The sequence below is a fragment of the Panthera leo genome, chromosome A3, assembly GCF_018350215.1.
Source record: "Panthera leo isolate Ple1 chromosome A3, P.leo_Ple1_pat1.1, whole genome shotgun sequence".
In the NCBI taxonomy this organism is placed as follows: Eukaryota; Metazoa; Chordata; class Mammalia; order Carnivora; family Felidae; genus Panthera; species Panthera leo.
Genome location: NC_056681.1, coordinates 103,897,163 through 103,920,986, shown reverse-complemented (window position 1 = coordinate 103,920,986; position 23,824 = coordinate 103,897,163). Strand labels below are relative to the sequence as shown.

Below are 23,824 nucleotides of genomic sequence, written 5' to 3'. Positions count from 1 at the left end.
TGATTATTTGGGCGGGCTCAATGCAATCACAAGCGTCCTTGTAAGAGGGAGGCAAGAAAGTCAAATCAGAAGAAGGGAATGAGTAGTAGAAGCAGAGGTTTTTGTGATGCACTTTGAAGATGGAGGAAGGAAGGGAATAGGAGCCAACGGATGAAGAAGGTAGCTTCTAGAAGCTGGAAAAGATGAGGAAAGAGATTTTTCTCTGAAGCAGAGTCAAGCTCTGCTAAGACCTTGATCGGCCCTGTGAGATCCATTTTTGACTTCTGACCTCCAGAACTCTAAGAAGATACATCTGTGTTGTTTTCGGCCACTCAGTGTGTGGTAATTTGCCACACGGCCACAGGAAGCTGATAGAGATGACCTCCGCTCACCTAATGACAGCAGACAGCTTCCTAACTGCTGCACTGCATCCCCAGCAGTTCCCTCCCTTGCAGAGTGATTTTTGGAAGGAAAGGGCTAACATTTCCTTTGTATTCAAAAGAATAGGGGCGCCAGAGTGGCTCAGTCAGTTAAATGTTGGAGTCTGCACGTGGTGCCTGCTTGGGACACTCTCTCTCTCTCTCTCTCTCTCTCTCTCTCTGCTCCTCCCCCACTCGCACGTGCTTTCTCTCTGTCTCTCAGAATAAAAAAATAAAACAAAAAAAGAATCAATAAGATGAGAGTTATCCAGAGGAAAGGGATGAAAAATCGCCACTTAGGTTGTAACTCCTTTCCTACGCCCCACAACCGCAAGAGGAGGGTCCTGGGAGAGGAATTCCGTGTTCCTGTCCGTTGTCTTGCTCTGCCTGCGTCTCCCAGCTGCTCTGGACCGCACCGGCTGCAGGCTGGCTACCCCCAGATTACAGTCATATTAGAGGTCACTATAAAAGGTCCCATTTTGGGGTTGGGGAGGTGGGGCAGGGATTTGAGCCGAGCAGCAGCTGAGTTGGGGCCAGAGGTAGACCAGTCCCTTACCGGACCCTGAGAGCCAGGCAAAGAGGCTGGCACGCAAGGCCGGCTGAGTAAAATGCCTCCGCTCTGAGCAGCCGGGACTCCCCTGCCCACGTCCACCTGACCGTTTCCCTCTCTAGGGTTCTAATACTTGCTTCTGGTGCACCCCCAGACCGGGGGGACAATTGAAATGGCATGGGCGGTAGAAGCTAAAGCCCCAGGGCGAGGCGGTGGACTTTGAGCTTCCTGGAGGGCGAGAGACCACCCTAGGAGCCCCGACTTTCTGGACAGCTCGTCCCTCGTGCCCAGGGAGCAGTGTCCCGGGAAGGCCGGCTGGGAAGGGGTGGGGCTGGGGCAGGGGACAAGAAGCTGCGGAGGGAGGAGACCGCCCCCGGGCGGCGCGGATAAGAGGGCGTGCGCTCCGGGCTGCACGTGCCGGCATCTCAGAGGAGGAGGCGCGGAGGGCAGACGGCCCCTGGGGTTCCCGCGGCAAAGCCGGAGGCCGGGCGGCGCGATGGAGCCGGCTCCGGACCCGGGGCTCGGGGACTCGTCCCTGCACCGCTACCTGGACGGCGAGTTTTGGAGTCTCAAGAACGAGCCCCGCAGACTCCTGGGAGGCAGCCCGCTCTTCCGCCACAGGTACTGTGCCGCCGCAGGCCGGCTGGCCGTGTGCCCTGGTTCTCCGCGCGTCCCCGGGGGCACCGTCCGGGGTGCCCCGGGCCAGGACGAGGCATCGCCCTCCTACCCTGTGCAGATGGTGGTGGGCTCTCCTCCGCAGAGGTGCGGGCACCGTAGACGGCCGCGGACCTCACAGGCCCGCAGGGAGGGTGGCCTCCGCCTGCCGGCTCCCTCCTACGCGGAGAGTGAAGGGGTGGGCCCGCCGCCGCAGGCGCGGTGATTTCCTGAGAGTCGCGGCTGGAAGGTTCGGCGCGGTTTCTAGACCTCAGTTGTTTGAATGCCCGCCCTTCGTGTCCCACTCCGGGTGGTGGGAGAAGAGGCAGAAAATCCGGGATGGGGTGGGCGTGGACGGCGACCAGGGTCATTGTGCCACCGGGTACGCAACGGGTGCACCGGGTGCGCCCGACCAGGTGCGCAGGAAGCGGGCAAGACAGCTTAGGCTGTGGATGGTGTCTGCCTGGAAGAGAGGGACTTTTATTGGCACGGGGATGGACTGGCCCTGCGCAGGGCATATCTGGGCCTCTGGGGTGGGACGGACTCCCAGGGGCCCAGTACTTGGTTCTAAGGGGTGCTCAAGTCCACAAGGTCATTTGATGCCGGGACAGGTCTGAGAAGTGGACAGAGGGGCGGGTGCTGCTCAAGTTCCATGGAGAGAACTCAGTGACAGGCAGTCAGAACCAGAACTCAGCACGTGTATCCTATTGTGGGCTCTTTCTCCTGTGCTGGGTAGCTCACCCCTTCACAGGCAGTCTGAAAAGCCCACTCTTAGAACCAAGCTCTGGAGCTGTAGCTTAAGGAAGCCCTTAGTAAAAACGCCAGTATGTTGCGAAGGAAGATTAACTAGCTGGCAGTGCCCAGTCCACCCACTTTGAGCTTCTGTCTTAAGAATGAGCTGGGCTGAGGGGCGCCTGGGTGGCTCATTCGGTTAAGTGTCCAATTTCGGCTCAGGTTATGATCTCAAAGTTCGTGAGTTCCAGCCCCATGTCCTCCCTGTGCTGACAGCTAAGAGCCTGGAGCCTGCTTGGGTTTCTGTGTCTCACTCTCTCTGCCCCTCCCTGCTCACGCTCTGTCTCTCTCTTTCAAAAATAAACAAACATTAAATGAAAAAAAAATTTTTTTTAAGTTTTTTTAAAGTTTGCCCATTTTTGAGAGACAGAGAGAACAGAGCATGGGCTGGGAAGGGGCAGAAAGAGAGCGAGACCGAATCCAAAGCAGGCTCCAGGTTCTGAGCTGTCAGCACAGAGCCGGGTGCGGGGACGCGGGGATCGAACCCACTGACCGCGAGATCATGACCTGAGCCGAAGTCAAGTGCTTAACCGGCGGAGCTGCCTAATTTTTGACAGGCACCCCTAGGTTTTAAATTATTTATTTATTTATTTATTTATTTATTTATTTATTTATTTATTTATTTATTTATTTATTTATTTTTAAAGAATGAGCTGGGCTGAGGTGGAAGCAGGTGCCTTGCCCTTGGGGAAGAAGCTGGGGTTCCTGCCCTGGAAGGGGGTGGACTTAGGGACAATGAAATGTGAGACGTGTAAGAGGGTGAGTATGTCCTGGAATGTCTTCCCTGCTTTCTCTTTATGTCATGGTTTTCAAAGTGTGGTCTAGGGGTACCCAAGATCGTTTCAGGAGATTCAAAGGGAAAACCAATTTGATAATAATGCTAAGATGTTATTGGCGTTTTCACTCTCATTTTTTCACAGTGTTCAGTGGTGGTTTCCAGAGACTACATTAAGTATAATATCCCAACAGATTAAATACAGAAGCAGATATGAGAATCCAGCTATCTTCTTTTTTTTTTTAATTTTAACTTGTTTTATTTTTTATTTTTTTAAATTTACATCCAAATTAGCATATAGTGCAACAATGATTTCAGGAGTAGATTCCTTAGTGCCCCTTACCCATTTAGCTCATCCCCCCTCCCACAACCCCTCCCGTAACCCTCAGTTTGTTCTCCACGTTTATGAGTCTCTTCTGTTTTGTCCCCCCTCGCTGTTTTTATATTATTTTTGTTTCCCTTTCCTTATGTTCATCTGTTTTGTCTCTTAAAGTCCTCATAGGAGTGAAGTGATATGATATTTGTCTTTCTCTGACTGACTAATTTCACTTAGCATAATGCCCTCTGGTTCCATCCACGTAGTTGCATATGGCAAGATTTCATTCTTTTTGATTGCCAAGTAATACTCCATTGTGTGTGTGTGTGTGTGTGTGTGTGTGTGTGTCTGTGTGTATGTATCTATATCTATATATCTATATATCTATACCACTTTTCTTTATCCATTCATCCATGGATGGACATTTGGGCTCTTTCCATACTTTAGCTATTGTGGATAGTGCTGCCATAAACATGGGGGTGCATGTGTCCCTTCGAAACAGCACACCTGTATCCCATGGATAAATGCCTAGCAGTGCAGTTGCTGGGTTGTAGGGTAGTTCTAGTTTTAGTTTTTTGAGGACCCTCCATACTGTTTTCCAGAGTAATGCAAGCTGCACCAGCTCTTGCATTCCCAAGAGAATCCAGCTATCTTCTATGAATCCCTTCCATTAAAGAGATTTGTAAAAATGCAAAAAAAAAAAAAAAAAAATGCCTCTTATTACTAAATTTTGGGGGGAGGCTAGAAAATATAGTTTTTTCATTAAAAATTTAATGAGTTTAATACTATTACTTTCTTTTTCTTAAAATTTTTAATGTTTATTTATTTTTGAGAGAGAGAGTGAGAGAGAGGCAGAGAGAGAGGGAGACACAGAATCTGAAGCAGGCTCTAGGCTCTGAGCTGTCAGCACAGAGCCTGATGTGGGCCCAAACCCACAAACCACGAGATTGTGACCTGAGCCAAAGTCAGACGCTCAACTGACTGAGCCACCCATTACTTTCAAATGGTTTAATATATATTTAAATATTTTTCTGTCATAATTTCTAATGTGGTAAATATCAATAAATGCTTGAGGGTCTCAATAATTTCTTAAGAGTTTATTTTTCTTCTAGAGCAGTTTTAGGTTTACAACAATATTGGAAGAGAGATACAGAGATTTTCCGTATTTTGCCTGCCTCCACACAGGCATAGTCTCCCCCATTATCAACATCACCCACCAGATTGATACTTTTTTTAACCAAGATTGAACATCATGATCACCCCAAGTCCATAGTTTATGTTAGGGCTTACTGTTAACATTGTACATTCTATGGGTTTAGGCAAATATATAATGGTGCACATTTATCATTATGGTTTATTATACAGAGTATTTTCACTGCCCTAAAGATCCTTTGTGCTTTGCCTATTCATCTCTCCCCACAAACCACCCCTGGCAACCACTGAACTTTTTACTCCATAGTTTTGCCTTTTCCAGAATGTCATGTGGCTGGAGTCATACGTCATTAGCTTCTTTCACTTAGTAATGTGCAATGAAGCTTCCTCCATGCCTTTTCATGGCTTGAGAGCTCATTTCCTTTTAGTGCTGAATAATCTTTCATTGTCTGGACGAGCCACAGTTTGTCTATGCATTCACCTACTAACGGGCATCTTGGCTGCTTCCAAGTTTTGGCAGTTAGCAATAAAGCTACTATAAACATCTGCGTGCAGGTTTGTTTGTTTATTTATTTAAGAGAGAGAGAGAAAGCATGTGTGAGCAGGGGAGAGGGGCAGAGGGAGAGAATCTTAAGCAGACCCCATGCTCAGCGCAGAGCCCTAAACAGGGCTGGATCCCACGACCTTGGGATCATGACCTGAGCCGAAATCAAGAGTCGGACCCTCAACCGACTGAGCCACCCAGGTGGCCTTGTGTGCAGGTTTTTATGTGAAGGCCTCAACCGTTTTTAAGAGTACAAAGAGGTCCTTTCAGTCATACTTTGCTCTGCTACAGCCCTGTCTTCACATGTCTACACGTCTCTGTTCCTATTCTCCTGCTTCAGCCCTGTCTACACATGTCTACACGTCTCTGTTCCTGTACTCGTCAGTCTTCTCAGTGTCATTCCTAGGCTGTTACCACTTTGCCTTTTTCAGTTTAGGGAACTGCAATTTATTTATTTATTTTAAAAAATGTTTTAATGTTTATTTATTCTTGAGAAGAGAGAGAGAGCAGGGGAGGAGCAGAGAGAGATGGAGACACAGAATCGAAAGCAGGCTCCAGGCTCCGTGCTGTCAGCAAAGAGCCCGATGTGGGGCTCGAACTCATGAACCATGAAATTGTGACCTGAGCCGAAGTCAGACGCTTAACCGACAGAGCCACCCAGGTGCCCCAGTAACTGCAATTTAAAATATGGAACAAGGGGTGCCTGAATGGCTCAGTCAGTTGAGCATCCAACTCCAGCTCGGATTATGATCTCACGGTTCCTGGGTTTGAGCCCTGCGTTGGGCTCTGAGCTGACAGCGAGGAGCCTGGAGCCTGCTTGGAATCCTCTCTCCCTCTCCCTCTCTCCCTCTCTCTGCCCCTCCCTTGCTTGCGCTCTCTTCCTCTTTCTCTCTCTCTCTCTCCAAAATAAGTAAATAAACATTAAAAAATAAATAAAATATGGAACAAAATTCTAATATTCGAACTGCTGACTTGGGCCAAGTAGAAATACTTCCCTGAGATTGCACCACTGGCTTAGGGATAGAGGGAAAGGCATACCAGCAGGTCACAAAGCCAGCAGGTGACTTGTTTCCCAGTATGACCGTCAACAAGTGATTTCACCTTACTGAGCTGCCATTTGCATATCCACTAGGTTATTATGTTGCTCGGATGAGAAACTGATGAATAGGTATTCAGTGATGCTGGCTGTGGTGTGATACCACCCCATCCCCCCCCCCCCCAAAAAAAAACCCACCAAAAGAAAAACACCAAAAAAGAAAAAGATAACACCATTATGCTAACAAACACTTTTCTCTTCTTTCCAGTTCTCGTTTACTGGCTTCATAAGTTTGGAGTTGTGATAAGAGCATAGACTAAATTTCATATTGTTTTTCCCAAGTGATTCAAGATTCTGATCTCTATTCGAAAGGTCACGCTGTACTATCAGATTTGATCTTATCACGTGCTAGAAGACAGCGATCCTCATTTCTTGATGTTTTAAACGTTCTGCCAGAATAGAACGCTCCATAGGAGACCAGAAATAAAACTTCTCTAGTCACTGATTTGCTGAGGTGTCTGGTCCTCCTCCTCCTCAGGCTTTTGAAGTTAAAATGGTGTTGGGGGTGGGGTAGGGTTTGTGGCCTGTGGCCACAAGGTTCCCTGAGTGCCATGTGTGTGTGTGTGTGTGTGTGTGTGTGTGTGTGTGTGTGTGTACAGTGGGAAGTTTGTACGGGGTCAGGCACTCCCAGGACATATGAGGCTGGGAAATAGATTGCCTCTAAAAGACCAGAGGTTGTGTAATTTCCTGTGCGCATGATGACTATCCTCCTCAAGCACTGGGGTTCGCCTTCTACACTCTGCTCCCAGGGGCGGTGTGGACGCAGTCCAGGCTCCCCTCCTAAGGAATGGCTTGCCCTGTCTCCCAAAGACTGGCTTGTCAGGCTGACTCCACACTGTCCCACTCCGTTAGAGAGTCCCCCCAGCCCCTGGGATACCACGGTTGCTGAGGGCCAGGCTGCCCTGTGACAGCATGCTGTTTATTTTGACAGGGGGAGGATTTGGGGAGACTCGAGGTTCCTCACTGGGGTTTGCGAGGAATGTTCAAAAGCAACGTGTGAAACGAGATACGCTTTTAACGTGTTTTTGAGTGAGTTTCTTGGCAAACGGGAGCTCTTTCCTGAGGGCCGGGCTGGTGAGTGGGTGTGCACGTGTGTAGGTATGGCACAAGTCCCTCAGGACAACAACTACAAAGCCCCACTAGATGTTGCTGGTCTCTTAAAACCTTTTACCTGCCCTTCCACAGGGTTCCCCTCCCTGGTGTCAATGTGGTGGCTCCCCTCACCCCTTCTTTCTCTCTACTCCCTTGGCTTCCTCTCCCTAGAGCAATGCATGCATCTCTTCCTAACTGTTGATAATTTTCCCCTTAAGTCTTCTTTACATATGCAAGTATACGTGAAGCCGGTCTCATCGCAAAAGGCCAAATAATTTGGAAAACTTGAAAGGTTCCTAAGCTGTCCCCTCCTCCAACTGCTTTTTTCATTGTAGTCAAATACACATAAAATCAAATTGACCACTTTTTAAAAAATTTATTTATTGGGGTGCCTGGGTGGCTCAGTCGGTTAAGTGTCTGACTTCAGCTCAGGTCACGATCTCACAGTCCGTGAGTTCGAGCCCCGCATTGGGCCCTGTGCTGACAGCTCAGAGCCTAGAGCCTGCTTCACATTCTGGGTCTCTTTCTCTCTGCCCCTCCCCAGCTCATGCGGGTGTGCGCGCGCACTCTCTCTCTTTCTGTCAAAAATAAATAAATATTAAAAAATTTAAAGTGCTCACTTCGGCAGCACATATACTAAAAATTTTTTTGAGGAAGATTTATTTATTTGCTTTTGAAAGAGAGAGAGAGAGAGAGATCTCAAGTGGTGAAGGGGCAGAGAGAGAGGGAGAGAGAATCCCAAACAGGCTCCGCACTGGCAGCGTGGAGCCCGATGTAGGGCTCGGCATGGGGCTCGAACCCACAAACCATGATCTGGTAGCAGATTTTTGATTACAAATTCGATTTCCTTACTGGTTATGGGTCTGTTCAAATTTCCTATTTCTTCCTGTTTCAGTTTTGGTAATGTATATGTTTCTAGGAATTTTTCCATTTCTTCCAGATTGCCCATTTTATTGGAATGTAATTGCTCATAATATTCTCTTATTATTGTTTTTATTTCTGCTGTGTTGTTTGTGATCTCTTTTCTTTCATTCTTGATTTATTTGGGTCCTTTCCTTTTTCTTTTTGATCCAACTGGCTAGTGGTTTATCAATTTTGTTAATTCTTTCAAATAACCAGCTTCTGGTTTCATTGAACAGAACCAGCTTCTGTTTTGTTTTGTTTTTTGTTTTTTTTTTTTTGTTTTTTGGTTTTGATAGCATTAATTTCCGTTCTAATCTTTATTATTTCCTGTCTTCTGCTGGTTTGGGGTTTTATTTGCTGTTCTTTTTCCAGCTCTTTAAGGCGTAAGGTTAGGTTATGTATCTGACATCTTTCTTCCTTCTTTAGGAAGGAGTGGATTGCTATATACATTCCTCTTATGACCGCCTTCGCTGCATCCCAGAGTTTTTGGGTTGTGGTGTTATCATTTTCATTGACTTCCATATACTTTTTAATTTCCTCTTTAACTTCTTGGTTAGCCCATTCATTCTTTAGTATGATGTTTTTCAGTCTCCAAGTATTTGTTACCTTTTCAGATTTTTCTTGTGGTTGATTTCGAGTTTCATAGTGTTGTGGTCTGAAAATACACACAGTATGATCTCGATCTTTTTTGTCCTTACTTAGGGCTGATTCGTGTCCCAGTATATGGTCTATTCTGGAGAACGTTCCATGTGCACTGGAGAAGAATGTATATTCTGCTGCTTTAGGATGAAATGTTCTGAATATATCTGTTAAGTCCATCTGGTCCAGTATGTCATTCAAAGCCATTGTTTCCTTGTTGATTTTTTGATTAGATGATCTGTCCATTGCTGTGAGTAGGGTGTTGAAGTCTCCTACTATTATGGTATTACTATCGATGAGTTTCTTTATGTTTGTGATTAATTGATGTATATATTTGGGTGTTCCCACATTTGCCACATAAATGTTTACAATTGTTAGGTCTTCTTGGTGGATAGACCCCTTGATTATGATATAATGCCCTTCTGCATCTCTTGATACAGTCTTTATTTTAAAGTCTAGGTTGTCTGATATAAGTATGGCTACTCTGGCTTTCTTTTGTTGACCATTAGCATGGTAGATGGTTCTCCATCCCCTTATTTTCAATCTGAAGGTGTCTTTAGGTCTCAAGTGGGTTTCTTGTAAACAGCATATAGATGGATCTTGTTTTCTTATGCATTTTGTTACCCTGTGTCTTTTGATTGGAGCATTGAGTCCATTGACGTTTAGAGTGAGTACTGAAAGATATGAATTTATTGCCATTATGATGCTTGTAGAGTTGGAGTTTCTGGTGGTGTTCTCTGGTCCTTTCTAATCTTTGTTGCTTTTGGTAGTTATATATATATTCATCTTTTCTCCCCTCAGAGAGTCCCCCTTAAGATTTCTTGCAGGGCTGGTTTAGTGGTCACAGACTCCTTTAATTTTTTTTTTTGTCTGGGAAACTTCTTAGCTCTCCTTCTATTTTGAATGACAGCCTTGCTGGATAAAGAATTCTTGGCTGCATATTTTTCTGATTCAGCACATTGAATGTATCCTGCCACCCCTTTCTGGCCTGCCAAGTTTCTGTGGATAGGTCTGCTGCAAACCTCATCTGTCTTCCCTTGTAGGTTAGGGACTTTTTTTCCCTTGCTGCTTTCATGATTCTCTCCTTGCCTGAGTATTTTGTGAATTTGACTATGATATGCCTTGTTGATGGTCGGTTTTTGTTGAATCTAATGGGGGTCCTCTGTGCTTCCTGGATTTTGATGTCTGTGTCTTTCCCCAGGTTAGGAAAGTTTTCTGCTATGATTTGCTCGCATAACGCTTCTACCCCTATTTCTCTCTCTTCCTCTTCTGGGACCCCTATGATTCTGATGTTGTTCCTTTTTAATGAGTCACTGATCTCTCTGATTCTTATATCGTGCTCTTTTGCCTTAATCTTCCTCTTTTTTTCTGCTTCATTATTCTCTATAAGTTTGTCCTCTATATCACTGATTGTCTGTTCTGCCTCATCCATCCTTCCACTGCTGCATCCATCCATGATTGCAGCTCAGTTATAGCATTTTTAATTTCATCCTGATTATTTTTTACTTTTTATCTCTGCAGAAAGGGATTCTAATCTATTTTCGACTCCAGCTAGTATTCTTATTATCGTGATTCTAAATTCTGGTTCAGACATCTTGTTTGTATCTGTGTTGGTTAAATCCCTGGCTGTCATTACTTCGTACTCTTTCTTTTGGGGTGAATTCCTTCGTTTTGTCATTTTTGAAGGGAGAAAAGGAATTAATGAGGTAGAAAAATTAAAATTAAAAAATATTAAAATTAAAAAATTAAACACACACACACACACACACAGATCGAATAAATGATGCTAGATCCTGGGTGTGTTTTGGTCTGGGTGTTGAAAGTGGTTTGACAGAAAGTGGTTTTAGAGAAAAAAAGGGGGGAGGAAATCGTTTGAGAATTTGAAAAAATGAATACACTGAAGTAGACTAAAATGAGATGATGGGAGTAAAATAGAATTTGAAAAAATTTACACAAAAGTAAAGAATATAGTAGAAAAATTTTAAGAAAAATATTTTTAATAAAAATTAAAAATAAAAATGAATTTTTTCACTTTCTGTATTCAAGAAAAAGAAAAGAAACGAAAAAGAGAAAAAAAGGAAATGTTTTGAAAATTTGAAGAAGTGAATACACTGTAGTAGACTAAAATAAAGTGATGGAAGTAAAATAGAGTTTGAAAAAATTTACATAATAGCAAAAAATGTAGTAAAAAAATGGAAGAAAATGTTTTTAATAGAAACTGAAAGTAAAAATGAAGTTTTTCTGTTTCTGCATTCAAGAAAAAGAAAAGAAATGGAAACGACAAAAAAGAAAAAGAAAAAAAAGGAAATCGTTTGAAAATTTGAAAAGTTGAATACACTGAAATAGACTAAAATAAAATGATGGAAGTAAAATAGAATTTGAAAAAACTTACACAAAAGTAGAAAATATAGTAAAAAAATTAAGGAAAAATATTTTTAATAAAAATTGAAAATAAAAATGAATTTTTTCCTCTTTCTGTATTCAAGACAAAGAAAAGAAGTGTAAAAGAGAGAAAAAAAAAGAAAGAAAATTGAATAGATGGACCTGCTAATAGATTGAAATAGGACTGAAATTACTTTGTTTTCCCCTAGAAGTCAGACTATGTAGCGCTTTATAGTCCATAAACTAAGTAGGCGGTGAGACTTGTGTTCTTGAGGAATGAGGTTGGCCCACTTGGGCGGGGCTCAGTGTAGCGGCTCCGTTCTCCACTAGATGACGCTGCTAGCCTACTGGGGTGGAGTGTTGTGGCACTCGTACGTGCATAGGTGCGTGCGCGGGAGCGGTGAAACTGGTGCCACCCAGCTACCCAGTCCCTAGTATTGGAACTCTTCTCCTTGATCAGCCATCGTGCACCCGTCTTCTGTCTTTAGCTTTTGTCCACTCCCCGCTTTTTCTCTGTCTATGACCAGGCCCCAGGCAGTACCTCTCTCCTGAGTTTTGTCTCAGATGCGACTGTTTTCCCCGACCCCTTACTTCTGAAGGACTGTGGCTTTGACCCGTTCTGCCTCTCTATGGGAGGGTCTCACCGAGCAATGGCCGAATGCTGGCTGCAACCAGGAACACTTGCCAGATCCTGCTGCTGCCGGTGCCCCGAGACTGCGGCCAGGTGCCAGCCCGCCCCAGAAAAAGTTTGCTAGATAGTGTAGCAGCAGCTTTTCAGGGATTATGGAAAATCACAACACACATCTGGCACCAGGCTTCACCCTTAATGACCTTGTTCCAGTACCAGTGAATGTGGCCGTTTTCTGGGGCTGCTGGGACCAGGTGGTTTCAACAGTCTCTACCAAATGTCCTTCCAGCAGTGGAACCGTTTTTCCGTGTGTGGCCCAAGAACCTCCCGGACCCCACCCTGTTCCTGGGGATTCGCCCTTCCTACCAGAGCACCACCAGGTATCGAGCTGCAGAGTTGCAACCTTTGCGCTCCCCTTGTTTACAGTCTTAATGGAATTTAAACCCACTCCTTTCTCCTTTCTCCCTTTGTAGTTTAGTCCCTGCGGCTGTTTCCAATTTTCCACTTTCTCTCCAGCTGCTTTTTGGGAGGAGTGCTTTTCCCGTATTCTCTGCCCCCCCCCACCGCACCCCCCCCTCAGTCTCTGTCTTCTCTCTGCTCGCAAAAGCACCTCCCTTCCCTCGCCTTCTTGCTCCCCAAGTTCACTGATTTCTGTGGTTCAGGTTGTGCAGATTGTTGTGTTAATCCTCCAATCGACCTAAACAACATACTTAAACCACCACTTCTTGACTATATAATGACTATTATAGAAAACGAAGATCTCACTGCTGCATTTTCTTTGTCTATGCTCTGAAAATCACCGTGTCACCATTTTTATTTAAATCACTATCCAGTATTCACATTGCTGTGACTATATAAATATTATTCCCAGCTGTGCCCCATAGTGCACTGTGTTTCATTTCCTTTCTTTTATAACTTTTTATCATTTTATCAGTTTCTCCTTTGTTCATTTGCTTAGTTTTCTATAAACTCATCACTGACACCACAGTTTGGTATAGAATGGTTACACTCCTCTCAACTTAGTAAAACCTGTAAGGTAATTGGCAATTCCACTCCCCCAGCCCCTGTGGACACATCCCTTCTGGAGACCTCCTTCTGGGGCTTCTGTCTGGACTGGCTTTCTATGTGTTTCTTCAGTATTATCTTACGAATTGCCTTTGAATCTCCTCTGTATTCCCAGGCTTTCTCTTTCTTAGTTACCCTTTGTGGAGTATGGCCACAAATTCCTTAATGCTACTCCCACTGAGAAGTGTGGTTGTGTCCCCTCCCCTTGAATCTGGGTGGCTTTGTGACTGCTTTGGCCCACAGAATATGGCTGAAGTGACAGCATGCTAGTTGCCAGGCTCAGGTCTGAAGAGACTGACACCTTTCACTTCCTGTCTTTTGAGGTCCTGAGCGTCCATGTAAAATGGTCTGCTAGCCTGTGGCTGGCCCATGGAGAGAGGCTGCAGGAAGAGAGGTGAAGAGTTGCTAACCATTCCCAATGGCTCCAGCTCTCAGCTGTTGAAGTCATCTGAGCTGGGGCTCCAGACACTGTGAAGCAGAGACAAGCCATCCCTACTTGTTCCCATGTGTCCAAATTCCCGATAGGAAGCAGAGAGATAGAAGAATACTGATGCCTTGCTCTTTTAAGCCGCTAAGTTTTGGGGTACATTGTTACACAGCTATGGAGAACCAGAACAGTCTTTCATCTAATAGCTTCCTGAGAAAGAATATAAGAGAAGTCACTTTTGGAGATTTTTGAGATGTTTATGTCTGAAGATGTTCACCATCCAATTGACTGAATGTTCTTCTGGGTATAGAATTCTAGGCTGGAAATAAAATTTCCCCCCGATTTTTAAAGGCTTCATGCCATTGCTTTTGGCTATGTATCCAGCATTGCTATGAACAGATATTACCTCTTCTGCACGCTGACCTTTTATAAATGGCTTCTTTTTCTTCCTTTTGGAAGCCACAGCATTATGAGCATTCTTCTTTAGCACTGGGTGTTGCATCATTTACAGAGTGATCTGATGTGGGTGTCTTTTGCTTTCAGTGTGTCGGGCATGTAATGGGCTCTTTAATCTGGAAACTCACACTCTTCAGTTATTTGCACTATTATCTGGAACTCCTTTTGTTTAGATGTTGAAACCCCTGACCTTGTCCTTTGATTTTCTTATCCTTTCTTCCTTATTTTCCATCTCATTCTTTATTTTTTTGTTCTACTTCCTGGGAGATTTTCTCTACTTATCTTCCAACTCTTCCTGAGTTAAAAATATCTTCTGTCATATATATTTTTTAATGTTTATTTATTTTTGAGAGAGAGAGAGAGCGAGCATGGGAGGAACAGAGAGAGAGGGAGACACAGAATCTGAAGCAGGCTTCAGGCTGTCAACCTGTCAGCCTGTCAGCTGTCAGCACAAACGTGGGGCTTGAACTCACGAACCGTGAGATCATGACCTGAGCCAAAGTCGGATGCTTAAATGACTGAGCCTACCAGGCGCCCCTCTTTGTTCCTTTTTGTAATAACACCTGTTCTTGTCTTCTGATTTCAAAATCTCTTACATTTTTAGATGTTCCTTTCTATTCCTCTGCTTTGTCTCTGTTTCCTTTGGTTTTCTTTTTTTCCATTTGTACCTTTGACCTCTGATTTTTGTGTGTGAAGCTTTCCTTAAATGTCTAGTCCATCTTGGCTGTTTGCTCACAATAGGAGCAAAATAAAAAATACAAGTAAAGTTCTGATTGTAAACAGGCAGGGTTGCTGGCCACAGGCTTTCCTGATCACAGAGTAGCCTCTTTCAGTGACAGATCAGTATTACGTTTTGTTTTGGACAGAGTTCCTTTCTCCAGAAAGGACTCTTTTCGTTTTCTGAGGAATGGTGGGTAGAGGATGAAGGACAGACAGGTCATAATCCTGGCTGCCTAAAGTGACCGTGAGCAGGGCTCCTCCCTACGTGACTTTAGGCTAACTAGAAAATGCTCCTCTCCTAAGACATTTGACTTCTGTTTGCTGGAGAATGCGTGTTAACTCTGATTTCGTTAGAACAAGTCACTTTATAGCCATCTGCTGGGAAGTTGTCAAAGCTGCCCGTGATGTGCAGGCCATTCCTGATGTTTGGTTATGTCCTCAATGTTGGTAAGTGGGGCCTCTGGCCGAGGGGTCTCCCCCTGGCCCCACTGTTCTCAGTGTGCGTCTTCTCTGTTGCTCTCTCACGTCTCCTTCTCCTGACAGTGAACCTTCAGGCTGTGATGAGCTGGGGGAGGGGACTTGGAGCTGTCAGAGGTGCCTGGAGCCTCCAATCCCCAAGCCTTAGTGGAGTTCAGTTGTACCAGCTGGTTGACTTCCCGGCCCCATAAACTTGGCATTTTCTGTTCTGCGATGTCTGCTCCCCGTTCACCTGCCTGGTCACTTTTTGGCTGCCAATATGTTGTTGCTATCCTTTGTCTGCTGTCAGTTTCTCTTCAGTTCTTGGTTGGCCCATGTGGGTAGTCACTCCTGTTTCGGGTGCGGAGACGGAAACACAGCTCACATTGGCTTCAGGCGCAGAGGCTAGAATTCAAGTGCATGGGTGGTGCTGTCAGGAGCCCAAGCATTGGGCTCTGATTGCCTGTCAGTCTCTTCGTAACGATGGCTTTATGGAGCACGTGCAAACCTCTGTTTGTTCTGAAACTGTCTGTGGGCTTACTAAGGGTGCTGCAGACTCCTTGGTCCCTGAGTGCTCTCCTCACCTCCTCCTTGGCTGCCATGGGAGAGTATTGACTCAACCTCTTCTTGACCCTTGAAGGATCTCAGGCCTTGAAGTCTGGGTTGTAATTAGCCCCCAAGGGAATTTCCATGTCCATCTTTCCAGTTCCCATTTACTTGCTTTTTTAAAAAAATTTTTTTCTGTTTTTATTTTATTTTTGAGAGAGAGAGAGAGAGAGAGAGAGAGAGAGCATGCGCAGAAGGGAGGAGAGGCAGAGAGAGAGGGAGACACAGAATCCAAAGCAGGCTCCAGGCTCTGAGCTGTCAGCACAGAGCCCAACATGGGGCTCGGACTCGTGAACTGCGAGATCATGACCTGAGCCAAAGTCAGATGCTTAACTGGCTGAGCCACCCGGGGCGGGGGGGTCCCGGTTCCCATTTACTTGTAAATGGACAGGTAGGTGGATAGGTGGCTCTCAAGGTTCAGCAGGGGACCCTGGCTCCTGTGCATGTTGCTTAACCCACTGAGGGTGATTCCTACATAGCTGTCGAATGGGTTGTTGTTGAAGACGAGGGGTTTCCACTCTGGCCCCTGCAGACCATGTGTACCATAACGTTCAACCAAAAGCGTCCTTTGTGTGACCAACAGTGTCACCACAGCTGGAAACACAAAACCCAGCAAGCTAGCAGACTCCACCATTCCATGGGCAAGGCACAGCCCTAGGAGGGCGTCAAGGCCTGCTTATGCCAGTCGACCACAGATCTAGCCATCCTCCAATACACTTAGTTAAGTGGTGCTGCCCGCCCATTTCTGTTTCCTCAACCAACCTCTCTTGTGTCACTTCAGCCTCAGCACCTCTTATTCGCACCCCCCAAAATAATCCTCTTTGTTTGAGATTTCAAGTCTCCTTTCTAAGCCAGATGCCGTCCTGGAGGCTGGGATCACAATGATAGCCTGGAGCTATGAGGAGCCACCCCTCGGGCTGAGCTGGTGTGGCACCCTAGGAGTCCTGGTGGGCAAGGTCAAGCCAGCAGCAGTCTCTGGCACGCATACCTTTACCTAGTGGGGGAGCATGTCTGAGTTTGTTGAAAGTTCCTATCTTTTGTCTTGGGTGATTGTACCTGTTCCTGTCTTCCGCTCATTTGGTCATATATCTCCTTTCACTTCCTTCCTGCTCCCTTCCGACCCTTTCCTCCTTACGTCCCCTTCCTGCTCCCTCCCTCCTGGGGACTTCCTCTCTCAGCCCACACACACCCCACTTCTCAGCGGATCCTGCAGAGAGACCCGCTTCTTGCTCCCCTGCCTTCTCACTGCCCCGGCAGCCCGTCCTGACAGAACCAAGGAAAGGTAAATGCTAAACCGAAAGCTTTCTACCGCAGAAAACAACCCTGCCGTCCCTGGGGAGGCAGGAACGGCTCTCTGGCCACCGGAGGTCTTAATGATAATGTGTGAAAGCTCTCTCAGTGTCACGCTGTTTGGGGACCCTCCTTCTCCTCCGGTGTCTTCCAGTCTAGAGGCTGAGCTCCTTGAGGGTAGGAACAGGCCGGATCCGTTTTGAGTGCCCCGTGTTTGGTGTGGTGCAGACGCTTACCGAAAGCGCGGGAAGGAAGACCGAAAGGAAGGATGGAGAGGAGGCATCTCTTCACTCGCAGTCGCTGGCCGGCAGGCCTAGGATGCGGGAATGTGGATTGGCAATGCCTCCCGGGATTCCCATCACATTTCTGTCTCTGGCCGGGAGGATCTTTTCTCCCACCTCCCTCCTTTCTCTCTCTCTCCTTGCCTTCTTTCTGCTACTTTCGTGGAGTTTGCCACTGAGCAAGTGTACTTCTCTGTGGTTGAGCGAACCCCACAGCTACAATTAAACCGCAGTGCTTAGAAAACCCTTCCCGTAGCGTTTTCTGTCACCCTTGTTGGTTCAGGGCCTTAGTCTTTGACAGTTACCACAGGATGATTTAACGGTTTCTGTTTCCATTCAGGGTCAGGTCATCCAGGCTGTGCGAGGGCTCCCGGGGGTGGGTGGAGGCTCTGGAAGGTGGAAGGTCAAGTTGTGAGGCAGCTGTGGCACTTACTGGAAGACTGAGGGTTTCTCTTCTCGCTGCTTCTGGGGGTCTGTTCTTCACCGCTGCCTTTCATTTGTGCGAAGGCCTGGCAGTGGGTCCCGCCTCATTTCTTAAGGGAGACGGAGCGTTTTGATTTTTGCCATTTTCAACGAGAAGAGAGTGACCGAGGGAGTTTAACCTGGGCCAAGCTGGAGATGTCTCCCGAAGCAAAATGATAAAAGGGACCAGGACAAAAGAACAGGCTAGCGAAGCAGAGGCACCAGAGTTGATTTCCAAGTTCTTGTCAGTATTCACTCCAGAACGTGGGTGCCGCCCGGATAAGGCTCGGCACCAAGGATATTTCTTGTCAGGAGGGCATTCACATTTGGTATCTGAAAATGTGCTTTCCATTGCCCTAGAGCTGATTTTTGATTTAGATTTTGAGAGGAAAAAAATAACACACAACTGCTTTTTTAAAGTGGTTTTCTGTTTGTTGGGTTTTTACAAGGTTTTTCAAAAAATGCACCAAGATCTGTTTTGTTGTTGTTATTGTCGCCTTGTTTCTTGTCTCTTTTCAAAATGGACTTAATTTTGGCATAATTTTCAATTTTTAGAAAAATTGTGAAGAAAATAGAGTTCCCGTATACCCCTCATTAAGTTTCCACTGTTGTCAACATCTGACACAACCACGGTACGTTTGTCAAAACGAAGAAAGCAGCACTGGTTCATTACTATTACCTAAATTCTAGACTGCATTAGAATTTTCTCACTTTTTCCACCAGTGTCTTATTTCCGTTCCAGGCTCCCATCCAAGATGCCACATTACGTTTTGTGGTCATGTCTCTTTAACGTCCTCTGACCTGTGACAGATCCTCAGTCTTCCCGTGCTTTTCTTGACCTCGACACTTTTGAAAAGCTTTGGTCGTGTATTTTGTTGAATACCCTCAGTTTGGTCTGCCTGATGTTTTTCTCATGTCTAGATGGAGGTTATGGGATTTTGGGAAGAGTATGAGGGCGAGTACCCTTCTCGTCAGTCATAACAGGGGGTACATGCTATCAACATCAGCAGCGATGTTAACCTTGAAACCCCGGGCGGGGTAGTGTTTATCAGATCTTTTCATTGTAAAGTGACAGTTCCCCTCTGCAAGCAGGTCGTTAAGCGCAGCCAATGCTCATGGGACAGTAGTAATGGTGTGGAGACAGGTGAAGCCCCACCTGCTAGAGGGGGAGGTAGCTACACAAATTATTTCAGGCTATTCATCTCTTTTCCCTATGTATTTATTTATTTTAACTATTTGTATCACTATGGACTCCTGCAGATTTATTTTATGACTGTGTTACAGTCCAGTAGGACGTCATTCATTTTGCTGTCCTCGTCGTTCCAGCGTTGACCCCAGGGGGCTCTTTCAGTCGTCTCCTGTGTCCCCTTGACACGCCTCCATCCTTGGGGGACTTTTTTTTGAAGGACTTCTTTACTTTCTAATACCACAAGATGTTCTGGGCTCATCTTGTATTTTCTCTGCCCATTTCTCCAGTGAGCCCATGTTCCTTTTATTTGAGAATAGTTTTTAGAAACCAAGATCTGTCCTTGAAGGTCTCATTTTTACATAAGGAAATGATGCCCTACCATAATTCCCCTTTCCGGTCATCTACTTTCTTCCAGTTTTATATTTAAAAAATTTAAACATATAACAGAATTGAAAGACTTTAACACTGAGTTCCAAATACTCACCACCTAGATCCTACCATGAACATATTATTGTATTTGCTATATTACATGTTTGTTCATTTACACAACCCTCTATCCACCATGATTCACTCTTGGGATGCATTTCAAAGTCCCCCCTCCCCCCAGATAATTCAGTGTGCATATCATGAACGAGACTTCAAAATGTGTTCAGGTGTTTGTTTTGTCGTGTTTTGCTTAAGATGCAATGCAATGCAAAAATCTTAAATGTCCACTCGCAGAGTTTTGACACCTGCATACGCCTATGTAACTCAAACCTCTATCAAAATATTGAACGTTACTATCACCCCAGAAAGTTCCCTCATGCCCTTTCCGCTCAATCCTTGCTTTTATCTTCCCAGAGGTAACCAGTCTTGTGGATCCCCCCGCCCCTACTATGTTTTAATTTTGTCTGTTTTAGAGTTTAATGTAAGTGGAGTCGCACGATCTGTTCACTCAGCATATCTTTGGTGGTATATTAATTCAACGTAATCCTGTGCAGCAGTGAAAATGAATGAGCCACAGCTGCGGTAGATTCCAAAGATAAATCTCACTGGCCATGTGGAGCAAAAGAAATGAGACACAAAAGAATACATAGAGTCTAATCTCATTTCTGTAATATTCAGAAGCAGTCAAAAATAATTGACTGAGTTACAGGTCAAGAGCGCAGCTAGCAGTGGGCAGGAGAGAGGGAGTAATGATTGAGAGGAGATTCTGTGTGCTGGTGACATAGTGTGATTTTCTTTGACATGGATGAGGATCATATAAGTGCGTTTTCTTTGCGATAATTGATTAGGGTATCATTTTATGACTCATGTCTTATTCTTGGTGTATTACATATTGTTAAAGTGTTTTAAAAATAAGATATTAGTTCTTGCCCGTCAGTTGTGTGTATGTGTGTGTGTGTATGACAATGCCATGTGTCTATTTATCTATTGATATGTCACAAATGACCTCAAAACTTAGCATTATAAAAGGTAATATGTATTATCTCACCCAGTTCCTGTGGGTGGGGATTTCAGAGTGTCTTAGCTGGGTGGCTCTGGGTCTGTCATGAGGTTGCACGTAGGACTTCAGGTCTGAAGTCCTATGAAGGTTTGACTGGGGCTGGAAGATTCACTCTCAAGATGGTCCACCCACATGACTGTTGGCAGGAGGCCTCAATTTCTCCCCGTGTGGGACTCTCCATGAAGCGACTTGAGTGTCCTCACATCATGGCAGCTGGCTTCCTGCAGAACAAGTGATTCGAGAGAGCTCAGCATAATGTTTTCTAGGTTAATACACGTCATGCATGTGTATCAGTAGTATATTCCTTTTTATTGCTAAGCAGTACCCCATTCCATGGGATCACAGTTTATATAATAAATCACAGTTTATAATAAATCACAGTTTGTTTCTCTGTTCTCTTAGTGATGGATACCTGGGCTGTTTCCAGTTTGGGGCTGTTATGAATAAAGCCGATTTGAATGTTCTTCTACAAGAATTTTGTGAGCATTTTGTTTCTTTTGGGTAAATATCCAGGAGTGTAATTGTTAAGCCATAGGGTAGATAACATGTTTAATTTTATGAGAAGTTAACAGGCCTTTTCCCAAAATGATTGTATCATTATATATCTTCACAACAAAGTATGAGTTCAGTGGCCCCTCATCCTTGTTAGCATTTTATTTCGCTTTATTATTATTTTTTTCTAGCCATTCAGGCAGATGTATAGTGGTATCTCATTACGGTTTTAATTTCCATTTCCGTGGTGACCAGTGTTGTTGAGCACTTTCTCGTGTGCTTATTGGCCATTTGTATATCTTCTTTTATAATTTGTCCATCTTCTTTTATAATTTTTCTTTTTTTTCTTAAAAAAATTTTTTTTAACGTTTATTTATTTTTGAGGAAAGAGACAGAGCCTGATGGGGAGAGGGACAGAGAGGGAGAGGGAGACACAGAATCGGAAGCAGGCTCCAGGCTCTGAGCTGTCAGCACAGAGCCCGACGCGGGGCTCGAACTCACGAACCGTGAGATCATGACCTGGGCTGAAGTCAGACGCTCAACCGACTGAGCCACCCAGGTGCCCCCATAATTTTTCTTTTTTAAAAGAATGTTTATTTATTTATTTTGAGAGAGAAAGAGCATGAGCAGAGGAAGGGCAGAGAGAGAGAGGGAGAGAGAGAATCCCAAGCAGGTTCCACGCTTTCAGTGCAGAGCCCGACCTGGGGCTCCGTCCCACGAACCGTGAGATCATGACCTGAGCCCAAACCAAGAGTTGGATGCTTAACCAACTAAGCCACCCAGGCATCCCTCCTTTAATTAAAAAAAAATGTTTATTTATTTTTGAGAGAGAAAGAGAGAGAGAGAGAGAGAACACAAGTGGGGGTGGGGCAGAGAGAGAAGGGAACAGAGAATCCGAAGTGGGCTCCTCACTGACAGCAGCGAGCCCGACGTGGGGCTCACACCCACAAACCCCTCAAGGTCACAACCTGAGTTGAAGTCAGGTGTTCAACCGACTGAGCCACCCAGGCACCCCCCCCCACCCATTTCTCCTCTAGAGTCAGATCCTCCCTGTAACTCTCTCCTCTGACAGCCACCGATCTATTCTTCAGCACTATAATTTATCCTTTTGAGAATGTTATAAAATTGGAATCCTATAGTATGTGCCTTTTTTTTTTTTTTCACTCGACACAATGCCTTTGAGATCCATTCAAGTTGTCGCGTGTACCAGTGGTTCACTCCTTTTTTTGCTCAATACCACCTTGTACAGATGTCCCACACTTTAGTCCCCACTTGGGGGACATTTGGACTGTTTCTAGTTTGGGGCAGTCGGCAAGTGGCTGCGAACATTCACGTATAAGTGTTTGTGTAAACAACGGATTTCATTTCTCTCGGGTAAATACCTGCTATGGGATTGCTGAGTTCCATTTAACTTCGTAAGACACCGTCAGCCTCTTCCAGAGTGGCTGTACCATTTCTTATTCCCGCCACCAGCAAAGGAGAGGTCCAGATGCTCGACATCCTCCTCAACACTCGATACAGTCAGTATTATTTATTTTAGCCATTCTAATAGGCGTTGATGCTTATTTCTGTATTTCTGTATTTATTTATTTACTTTGTACCTTGTAGTTTGCTCTTGATTGCACACGTGAGACTTCCTAGACAGGTATCTGACTTCTGCTGGTTGTCTAAACCCCCCGCCTCTCCGAGGGAAGATGACATTAGTACCTCGTTTCAGTTCTTGCTGGTGGCACATGCTGGGGCAGAGGGTTTCAAGCTTGTTCTTAGTAATGGCACCGTCTTCCTTCCAAGCGAAATCCTACACAGAACACCAGTAGATAAGTCAGGTGATGGTGGGACTGCTGGGGGCAGAGCTGGGCCCTCTGTGTACCCCCACAGCTGTCCTCATGGTGTCCCACAGCTCCTAATCCTGACACCCACACCATCCACCCAGGGCCTGCCAAGGCTCTTAGTTCCACAGGGCCTCTGTCCGCAGTCTGAGGCATGGAGAATAATGTTTGCCATATCTTCGTATCTTACGGATTCAAGAAGACAGAGAAATTATGTATGTTGAAATACCGCAAAATAATCCTGGTGGATGATTTATGCCCCATTGTTATACAAAGAGCATCTGAGGTGTGGCCTATGAAAATTGTTAGGTGTGGAGATTGATATTTAAAGACTGAAAGCGCACAGTTATTCATGTTGTGTAGAAATTTGGAGAGTTTCAGGGTGGGCGCTATTCTTAAAATCCCGTTTTTTTCCATTGCCGAGGTGGTTACTTTTTTTTATTGAAAAGTGTTAGGAATCTAGGTATTTTTATTAAGATAGTCAGATGCTCAAGGTTTCAGGCAGTTTCCAAGACTTCTTCATCCTGCTTTAATTTCTTTCTTGCCTAAATGCCTCGTGGTGGCAGTTCAAATGAAGAGCAATCGCCATCTAGTGGTCATTTTAAGTGCACAATTAAAAAAATTAATACACATTTAGAGAAACCTTTTATCTTTGCCTCCTTCCCCCCCCCCCGTTTTTTTTGTTTTGTTTTGTTTTGTTTTTTGAGAGAAAGAGAGCACGGGGGGGGGGGGCAGAGAGAGAGAGAGAGAGAGAGAGGACGAGAGGGGGAATCCCAAGCAAGTTCCAAACTGTCAGCATGGAGCCCACTGTGGGGCTTGAACTCACGGACCATGAGATGATGGCCTGAGCCAAAATCAAGAGTCGGACGCTCAACCAACTGAGCCACCCACGCACCCCTAAAATATTTTTTTAAATGTGTTTTTTAAAAATACATCTCAATGTGATTGAAAAGTCAGAAGACATAAAAAGGTAGAGTGCTATTTCCCATTTGCCAAGTTTCCCCCATTTCCACCCCACATACACAAACGGTCAACACTGTTAATAGTTTCTGTGTGTCCTTGAAGAGAATGACAATAGCAACAATATATATGCAAGCAAATATGTAGTCTTCTCCCCCTGCTGCTTTTTAACAGTAAAAGTAAT

The 23,824-nt window shown here is 45.1% G+C and overlaps 1 protein-coding gene across 1 annotated transcript in view; it reads left to right on the top strand.

Moving 5' to 3' along the window:
- Window positions 1-1,378: 1,378 nt before the first annotated feature.
- The window catches only part of ACOXL (acyl-CoA oxidase like), a 344,180-nt gene continuing 321,734 nt past the window's right edge, over window positions 1,379-23,824 (top strand). The window contains exon 1 of the mRNA XM_042930333.1: window positions 1,379-1,569. Coding sequence (XP_042786267.1) covers window positions 1,445-1,569 — 125 coding nt within the window. The 5' untranslated portion in view covers window positions 1,379-1,444. The remainder of the gene's footprint in view (window positions 1,570-23,824) is intronic.